The sequence below is a fragment of the Biomphalaria glabrata genome, chromosome 10, assembly GCF_947242115.1.
Source record: "Biomphalaria glabrata chromosome 10, xgBioGlab47.1, whole genome shotgun sequence".
NCBI lineage: Eukaryota > Metazoa > Mollusca > Gastropoda > Planorbidae > Biomphalaria > Biomphalaria glabrata.
This window is the reverse complement of record NC_074720.1, coordinates 37,009,362-37,019,791: the sequence shown is the minus strand read 5'-3', so window position 1 is coordinate 37,019,791 and position 10,430 is coordinate 37,009,362. Positions and strand designations below refer to the sequence as shown.

Sequence of the window (10,430 nt, the reverse complement as noted above, 5' to 3'; positions counted from 1 at the left end):
ACAAAGTTAACAATGTCAAGGACGCTCTTTTAAAAGAGCACTGCTGCCAACTAAATAATACATGAGATAAACATTTGATTCCGCGTGCTGTACGTGCATAAAAAATGATCGAATGTTTTTTTAAATATTGTTGTGACTGATATGTAACTCTGCCATGCGCACTGACTTCTCGTTTCTGTAGAAGTTGTGCTCTGTTAGGAACTAGATTAGATATTAATGTTGACAGAAGAAACAAGGCAGTTCCACCTAAGTCTAGGAGTCGCAATGAAAACTATGCACTGTTATCACGTGTTTGTGATGTCCTGGGAATAAGGGCATATCCTCGTTGAGTTGCCTCCCTTAGATTTATATCTTATCTTATATATTACAGACGTTACAGGTAGATTCTTGTATAGCTTATTGATAGTTCCCGTATGCATAGAAAACTTGCTAATTATAAATTCGCTCCCCTTAAAGAAAATCCCACCTTAATTAAATATCCCGAAAGTCATTCTCTACGGCAAATCACGTCTAGCTTAACAAAAACTCGTCGCCCCCACCTCCATGTGAAGAAACATATATACACGGCAACGTTATATACAGATACCCAACTTCAGTAGCTGACTTCCTCTCTTCTTGTTTACACACTCGTCACCTCCCCTAAGTCCCCTAGCTCTCCGATACCCAACACTTGACCGTGTGTCACGGTTGACCTCACACAGTAACCGTGTCACAACACTCCATTACGTGGATGTGATAAAACGGGACCTCAAAACAGTGAACATCGAAACTGACCATTGGGAAGACATAGCCCTAGACCGCACTAGATGGAGAGAGACAGTGACCAAGAAAGCTATGGACAGCGAGAAAACATGGGCCTCAGGTCTGGAATAAAGGGTTGCCTTGCGTTAAATGGCCGGCTCCCCAACCACCAAAGCGAAAGCCACCCTAACCTGCAATATTTGTGGACGGGAGTGTCTCTCCAAAATAGGGCTCCACAGCACATGAAAAAGTGTTCGAGGTGAACCATAGTCGTCCTACAACTGAAGGAGGCCAACATAATAAAAGTAAAAGTAAACTTCACCTAGATTCTACTTTATTGCCCCTAGTTAATTGCCAATTTATCTTTATATACATACGTATAAGTCAAAGAGGGAAGTCGAATACTTCCTCTAACTCTATACCGATATTTAACTCTTTCTCTCCTAATTGACGCTGCCAACGTTGATTTGACTTCTATTAAACTAAATTTATTTTTTGATTTATAAACTTGAATTTGTGCTGTGTAAAAAGAGCATGCCTGCTCCTATAATTCAATACCAAGTCTAACATTTTCTGATAACAAACAAAAAAGTTATCAAAGTTTAATCATAACAGGATAGTGAAATACAAATGAGGGAAACGAATAATACTATCGAAACGAGATAAATAGTTACGGAGAGTTAAATTATTTTTGTGCTACTAACGGAAGAGCTTATAACATTTAATTCTGAGGTGTTAAGAAGTGGGCAAAGTTCGACCTATGACCTTTAAAAAAACCTTATCAACTTTTCCTTTAGTCTGTACGCCGGATACACCAAAAAGCTAGCAATTTTTTTTTATTCCGCCATGTATGAAAATCCCGGACAAAGCTGACAAAGGGCAAAGGGAGGCAATCAATCAAATTAAAGACCAACTGAATAAGTTTTGGGGTCAATCACAGAAACCGTTTAAATATTCATTTTCTGTAAAATAATGATTAAAAAAAAACATTTATGCAAAACATTTTGTATAACTATTAATCAGTAACGTCAGGGGTGCGGTGGCTGAGTGGTTAAGTGTTTGGTTTCCGAACCTGGAGTCCCGGGTTTAAATCTCGGGAAGACTGGGATTTTGAATTTCGGGATTTTTAGGGCGCCCCTGAGTCCACCCAACTCTAATAGGTACCTGACTTTCGTTGGGGAAAGTAAAGACGGAATGCCTGGCTGCACACAGGACAGGTTATTCCAGCTGGAGCTCGTGTCATTGGCTAACTAGCGCGTAAAGCCGTTATTAAAGATGACAAGGAAGTGTTGAAGACAACAATGACTAATTATTAACAAAATTATACTCGCTGGACACAAATGTGTACTTGAATTTTGTTAAACGCCAACATTAAGGTTATGAAAATAATAATGTTGTTTATTTTTACGTAGTATGACCGTGTAAACGTGTAATATGTACAATATGTAATAATAATAAATAGTATCAAAAGATCATATGGCTAGGAGAGCATAAGTACAGACTCATTGATGATTGGCAGCCTTGGCTGCAAATAGCAGGCCACACAGGACTCTCTCGTCTGGAGCCCAACGTCACAGTCGGTACTGTTCTGTTGTGATACTTTGGTATAGCAAATAATGGTGGACACCGTATAGAATAGTAGATGTACCGTCTCTGACCGTCATCTATATAAGTTAACAAAACAGAGACGAGTGTACAATCTACAACTCTGAACTTTTTATGGTGCATTACTGCAGAGCTAGAGAAGAGGATCCTAGCAATGGAATTCTGATGCTACAGAAGGATCCTAGGTATCACATTTAAAGGCGCTTCACAAACAAAAAGATTAGAGACAGGGTTACTACAGCGATTGTAATCATCGTAATCATCTTTTTTGAAGTAACGTCTGTATTTTATGAGATAAGATTGGACCCCACGATGACCTGCTAACTATCGTGAAAAAAAACGCAAGCTAAAAATATTACAAGGTCTTCGGGGCTCGCAAAGACCTTCCTTCATGGAACAGTACCAGGAAAAAAAAAGAAGAGGCAGACAGAGAAAGCGATGGGAAGACAGCATAAAAGAATGGACCGGGCCTCCCATTGAAAGAGGTTATATCTAAGGCAAAAGACAGAGAGGAATGGAGAGAGATGGTGGACAAATCTTGCATAGTGCCCCTACGCTTCAACAGACTAAGGGATAGGTGAATGTAAATGTAAAAAATGGTACATTACAAGGAAAGACTAATAGTTTCGTCTTGCCCCGTGTCTTAAGAGTAACATTGATTTGTCACTGATTATATGCAACCATTATGTTCAGTCGTAAACAACATCGACCTCTATAACATTAGTTTGGTCCAGCAACTGTGTTTGAGTCGTTTCCCCTTCAGCTCCAACTATTTTCTTTATAGTCATTAAAACAATGTCTGATTTATTCTCTAATTAACGCCTTGTCACCCAGACTCTGCTAGCACCACATTTCTCTCTACATACATTTAAAGATCGGCTGCATGTTTCATCGGTATCCTTGACTGTAGTTAATTCCTGCCCTAGTGTTCGCAAATTTACAGTTCCCCCCCATCGAGTTCGTATACAATTAATAATCTCTGACTGGATGTCTCTAAGTGACTGTCGTGAGTATGTTCCAGGTCGAGCAAATTATCCATGCGAGATCATATTATCATGTTTTAACGGCAACATCTGAGGGGAAGAATTCCACATTAACAACCGTATATCTCAATACTGTAATATTTCTTTATTTCTTTCGATATCAAACAAAATTAATTAATGACCACTATTTAATTAACTAATAGGTTAATTTTTTGATGGATTATGTCTCGTTAGGAGCAATGACTAATTGTGCAAAGTTTCAACTTGATCCGAGACTGGAAAATGGGAGAAATAATGTGTTCAACATGTGTACCAGACAGACAGACAGACAGACAGATTGAGCTGATAGAAGCTTTGTTAAAAAAAAAAGAAAAAAAAGGTTCTACAATCACACAACAGTGACACTTATCAGAGTAGTCCTACGCAAGTCTACGCCCATGTATCAAACTGTATGCATGTGCAGAATACTTCGCTCGAGGTTCCTATTGATCAAAGACATGTACTATTTACTAGATATCTAGCTAGGTCTGCGAGCTCAGATGTGAATGGTGTGATGTGGAATAGTAGGAGTTCAATAAGTGTAACAAAAGTTATCTTTTAATCGCAACTCCTTTATTCGCACGTTTTTTTTTAAATGGAATACATTTAAAGCTACAGATATTAATAATAATAAAAAAAAGCAATAACGACATAATGAATGTGAGCCTAATGAACATAGATGAAAATAATTTTTACATCTTAAAACCTTATCTTATAAATTACAGACGTTCCATTAAAAGAGAAGGTAATTACGTCCTAAAGGAAATGAATTAATCTAGTCAGGGCGATAATTGGAGGACCTAGGCGAAGTCAATTTCGTGACCCCAGATAAATTTAAAAAAAAAAAGGAAAAATTTAAATTATGCAATTTATTAAAAACCTGCCCGTCTATATCAAAATAGACTAATAACTTAAATGTCCGTACTAGTGACAGTGTGATTAATGGATATAGAGTCATAGTGCTCTCTGCTCTACTATATTTGACTCAAACATCAGACTATAGTAATTGGATGCCCCAGATGGATGGCTACTTTGACTATGCTTAAAGCCGGCCCTGATAACTAGTCATTCATACATTAGAGACTTAAAATAGTCAAACTATGTCGTTGTTAGACAAAGCTATTGAGCGAACAACTCGAATAAGAGGATGACTATTATTCAAACTGGTTGGTACATTCTCGAATTATTTTCCACCGCAGGCATGAATGATTTGTGAAGGAAAAAAAATCTGTCTGCTCTTTAGTACATCCTACTTTATGCTTCGTCATCGCCTTCACGGCCGTATAAAAACAGCTGATATCTTCCAGACCAGAATAAACTGGTTACACTTTTTTATCGCTTGTTGTGACCTCAGAGCGTACACGCCAGCTAGACTACACGATAGTGATCTAGATCTAGTTGTTTCTTTCAGACGCAGGACAATAATTGTAAGTATAGAATTCTCTTTAATGTGTTTTTATAAAACAATAATCTTAGCCTTTTAAATAAGATTTTATTCATAGGAGTTTATGTCTTGCTTGGAGAAAGATCTAGATCTAGACCTCTATTTGCATTTTGCATTATCGATTTATCTTGATTACACACAGTTTGCATTTACCATGTATTTAGAAATGCGTTGTAGATCTAGATTGTGTAGTATTTTGTGACATATTGTGTGTGTGTGTGTGTGTGAACTAGTGTATCCAGGATGTGACGTAATTTATAGCAGACACTTTGATTTTTTGATGTGGCTTAGCAACAAGATGTTTCTTCACATCTTTCTTCTGACATTCTAGTTACTTTCTATTGAAGAACAGCGGACAATGGTTATGCTTGCCCTGGATGTGGCAAAATATGTAGGTCACAGCTGAGGCTGCGTAGCCACGGGAAATACTGCATTCTTCATTAATCTTCGGACTCGAAGACAAGCCTAATTATTATTATTATAATCAAAGAACATTATCATCAGAATGTCATGATTCATTTAAAGTACAAATGCACACAGTATAAGTAGCTGATATAGCATACAACTAGAGTCTACCAATATTCTCCTTAGGCCTGTATTAATTAACAGTCAAGACAGTAGTCTAGATCGTAGACAAGATAGTACATTCTAACTGAACTACATCTGTCTACTTTTTATTGACCAGTTAGAAAAAAATCTTCTATCATTGTAGTTATTGACCTAGCGGTACAACTATGAAGAAAAGACAAATGAAAATCGAACTTAAAGGGAAACTACGATGGTTTTTCAAATTTGAGTTATAGACATTTAAATTTTGCGTGAAAAGTTGTAATAGTAAACATTTTACCATTTTCTATTTAAATGCTTAGAAACATTTATATTAAATAAATTAGTCAGTAAATTTTTGACATCTAAAAAAAAAATACGGGGTTCTTTGAGATTTTGTTTTTAGCTCAGTCAAACGACACTTCCCTCAACAATACTGAAAGAGAAACTAGATTTGACCAATCGTATCGCTTCATTCTTACAGTAGCTGTTAGGCATAGTGACGGCCTAGTCCAGAGCTATGGTACAGTTATATATATATATATATAGAGAGAGAGAGACAGACAGACATATCTAAAAGCATTAGAATAACCAACTCGTGAAAAAAAGTAACATTTTCATCTAAGCCCCTCCCTGTCCTAAAAAGTAAATAGATCGTGTGTCTGACTGATTCTAACAAACTGGTCAGTGTAAAGCTAGTCTAGACTACGTGTAGTCGGTCATGACAAGACAACCAAGCGAGAGCGTTTGTGTGTGTTGAGTGGTCAGGTGAGAAAATACACACTGCCGTGGTTAGTCAAGCATATAAATCTACTTTCAACACGCATTTTTGTCTTTGTTTAGGCCTTCAAGATCTAGATCTAACTGCATAGACGAAGATATTTTTCTTTTGCGAGAATGTAAACTTTACTGTATGGTCTCCCGTTATACAATAAGTCAATAGATTTAATTAATAGGTAAGTGTGACGTCACATAGAAACCCGGTGAAAATCTGATCGTTTTGGATGCGCAAAATATTACATCAGAAAAACATCAATTACTAAGTTATTATTGCAATTTTTTTTAAAAAGAATAATATATTCATTATCTGTAAATCAAAACACATATTATATCAAAAAATTGTCAAAACCATCGGAGTTTACTTTTAAAGATAAGGGAAAATGGTAGTTATTTCAAACAGCAATATATCTCAGCCGAAGTGGTGGTGACTAGAGACCTCAACCAAAAATCTTCGGGGTCCTGAAAACCTATGAAGATTTTTGATACTATCAGAAGGCAGTATTGCTGCCACACCATGAGAGAAATCCCCAAGTAAACATTGTTGAGGAGCTCTAGGGAGCTTGTTTCCCTTTGGCTAATCTCCATCTTGGCGGTGACAGGTAGAGACTGTTAGCTAATGATAGATAATCCCAATAATAATAATAATACCCAATTACAAAATATACTGTGATAAACCCATTTTAACTGACAAGACGGTGGATTTTAATCGATTTTAATCTTTATTGGAAAAAAAATGCAAATTGAACAAAGTATGAAAAATTTAGCTTGGAGATTGAGCGACTATGAAAGATTAACTTCTCTAACATTATGCACCGTTGTTATATCAGCCCAGGGGATTGAGGGGATAGTCACATCCGACCTCACTGGCACATTCAAGGTCTAAACAGAATCCACCCAGACACATACAGTGAGCTGATATAAGCTTTGTAAGAATTAGCACCAGATGTACCTAGAGATCCACATTAGTACAAATTCTGTATTAAGTCAATTTATATCAGTGGCGGCACCAGTCAATACTTACCATTGAGAAACTATCTTTACGAGGCTTAAACACAAATAACTGCAGGTTTATTTCCGCGTATGATTAGTGCCAAAGGAATAGACCACAAGCAAAACTAGATTGGACCAATGGTCCACTAGAAATTCACTTTTATCTTACGGACTATCATGAGTTGTGTGTGGATTATTACTTTTTTTTTTTGTACCTGCAATGTGACTATCCAGGGTCGCATTTACCTGTACTGTCATATATCTCTGAATTTATAAAGGGCCCCAAATCTCAAATAATTTAGTGCCATTTTAAGTCTAAAGTCGGAATTGTTCAGATTACACATATTGCAAATTATATATAATAAATATAAACAAACTCTTTTATTTAAAAAAAAATAAATTACCGTCTCCAAAATTGTTGATTTCTTGTATACATTTTTTTATACATTTCAGCTAAATCGTACCAGCAGTTTTATTGGGAAGACATATTGGAATTTCTTTTAAATTTAGCTAACAAATAATAATATAAGTAAAATATAAAGTTTTGCGTAAAAATTATAGATAATATTAAATATTGCAAACCGAGTAGCAAATTAAAAATTAGGATCATTGGCAGACCTTCACTAGTTCTTTGGTACCGGTAGTGTGAAAGTATCTGAAAGAAACAGAATTATAAGATAAGCCGAGATGTTTGTTAGCTTCCCTACCTTTAATAAAACACTTACGATTATTGGAATGACACCGAAAAAAAATAGCATTGAATCAATTGCTTTTGGCTTTATAGTTGTTGTTTTATTGTATTCTTTTATTTTTAAATTTCTAATAGTGACACTATTGTAAAAATATTTCTGTATGGTTTCAGGTACAGACAAAATGGCCGACGCTAAAAGCATTAAAGTCATTTACTTTGATCTCAACGGTCGCGCCGAAGTGCTCAGACTCATTTTAACATATGCAGGCAAAGAATTTGAGGACGTCAGGCTGGCCAGGGAAAAGTGGCCAGAGGTCAAGCCCACAACCCCCTTTGGCCAGGTCCCTGTGCTGGAGATTGACGGCAAGAAAAAGGCGCAGTCCATCGCTCTAGCCGCCTTCCTCGCCCGGGAGTTCAAGCTGTATGGGAAAGACAACTGGGACGCTCTCACCATCGACACCGTGGCTCAGCTTGCTGAAGATCTGATCCAGTCCTATGCCAGATCCTTCCGCGAGAGCGATCCGGTCAAAAAAGAAGCTATCGTGACGGAGGTCAAAACAGAGGTAGGCCCCAAATTCCTGGGCTTCTTCGAGTCGCTGCTGAAAGAGAACGGCACAGGGTTCTTCGTCGGGAACGACATCACCCTGGCGGACATCATTATCTACGACCTTGCTACCGGCTTCATGAAGGTCGCTTTTGAAGCCATCGACAATTTCCCTCTTGTGAAAAAAGTAGTGGACACCGTCGGTGACAATGAGAGAATCAAGAAATACGTATCAGACAGAAAGCAATAGGATGTTTTATGGTGGACAAACTATTACATATTAATTATGTTGTTATGTGTTCTTAGCGTCATATGTTGAAGTGAATGCCTGTGGTGGTTGAATATGAATTTGTTTTTTTCTCGTAAAAGAAAAGTTGCAATAAAATTTATTACAAAGTTAATTCCTTTAGTAGCTTGTGGTTTTAGTGAGCTGTGAGTCTAATCCAGATAGAGAGTATTAAATATGATATGTACCAAATTATTATCTGCAGCGTATTTTTATTACATATCTGTCTAGATTCCTTATGTGTGATTTTCATTCATGGCGGCCAATCTATAAATAGTGAACTGTTTGGTGTATATATAGCCTTTAAAACAATGTCTGATTGATTCTCTAATTAACGGCTTGTACTCTGCTAGCACCACATTTTTCTCTACATAAATTTAAAGATCTGCTCTGCGTGTTCCACATGTATCACTGACTGTGGTCATTCCTGCCCTAGTGTTCACAAATTTACAGTTTTTCCCCGAGTTGACGTAGTAAAAAGTAAAGTTCCTTTTCAGACCTTGTGGTCTATAGAGTAGATGATGTAAGTCAGGCATGTCAAACTCATTACGGTTTATGGGCCACAAAAAATACTTAATATGACCTAAGGGGCAGTGGCGTAGCAAGATACCCGTGGACCCGGGTTCAAAAATATATTGGTGGGCCCCTCCCCCAATAAGACAAATACAATTGAGTAATCTGAATGTATCGGTACATTGACCAAAAGACATTCCAATGCAATCATTTTTGCAAGTAGAGTAGCTATTTAATAATCTTATTATAAGGCTCCAACACGAATAAAAAGTCAATGTTTGTACAATTGTAAACAGAATGAGACGAGTACACAGAGTTTCAAATATATATAAAAAAAAAGTTTTATGAGTTCTAGTTTCCATTCTACACAATGACATTCCTAAAACACTTCTAGGTGTAAAACTTTGAAGCATTGATACAAACTAGTATCTAGTTCTACGTCCGTTATTTAACAGTAAATAGATTGAATATTTATTGACTAACATTTTTCTGCCCTTTTATCTAGCAAAGTAAGAAATTAGTGCATCTATTTCTAAATGCGCGAGCGGCTTCTTCTGTTGAAACAATGCCCAAATGCCATTGTAGTATCCAGTCATGTTTTAAGCACCATCATAGCTTAAGCCTTGCAGTTTAGTTAAGGATAAATGGGGATTTTTAAAAATTGGAGCATTTGTTCAGCAAATTCTGCTGACGTCTGATTCTAACAAATATGAAAACCTAGAAATGGCTATCTAATTTCTTTTTCTTTGGATGTTCCGTCATCGGAGATCACTAGCAGTATCAAGAAAAAAAAATAACACGAATCTGATATCAACTTTTTATTTGTCTTGAGTTCTGCCACTAATGAAAGAGACAAATGGTACAGAATGGATGTCCTAAAGTACCAGTATTTTAGCAAGACACCAAGAGATCCTGAATTTTTGTTAGAATCACCAGAGACTGAAAAGATGTCAGTCTTAGTTTGGTAATTCAGAAACTATATTACCTGCTCTATTTCATAAAGATGACTTCACAATACTTTAAATACAAATCAAATAAAAAAACATATTAAGCTTTAAAAAAATTGAATAATTTGCAGCTGTATCGAAATTTTAATTAGTGACACTCGGGACTATCCATACTTCTTAACCAAACTCTCTCAATCCCCCACCATTCCTGTACTACCCATAAGTGTATAACTAGAAACAGACAAGAACAAAAAAAAACGAATGGGACGATATGGAGACGATTGTCACCTCAAACGCACGACTAGGGCTAGTCACCATTAC

At 36.6% G+C, this 10,430-nt stretch overlaps 1 protein-coding gene across 1 annotated transcript; it reads left to right on the top strand.

Annotated features, from left to right (window-relative positions):
* Positions 1–4,638: 4,638 nt before the first annotated feature.
* Positions 4,639–8,844, top strand: LOC106058638 (probable glutathione S-transferase 7). Its single transcript, XM_013216096.2, has 2 exons — positions 4,639–4,795; positions 7,991–8,844. The coding sequence occupies exon 2, from the start codon at positions 8,002–8,004 to the stop codon at positions 8,611–8,613; it is 612 nt and encodes a 203-aa protein (XP_013071550.2). The 5' UTR covers positions 4,639–4,795; positions 7,991–8,001; the 3' UTR covers positions 8,614–8,844.
* Positions 8,845–10,430: the final 1,586 nt, after the last annotated feature.

What these genes read in the sequence shown, in the direction of transcription:
- LOC106058638 (XM_013216096.2), top strand. Translation starts at nt 8,002, where the DNA reads ATGGCCGACGCTAAAAGCATTAAAGTCATTTACTTTGATCTCAACGGT.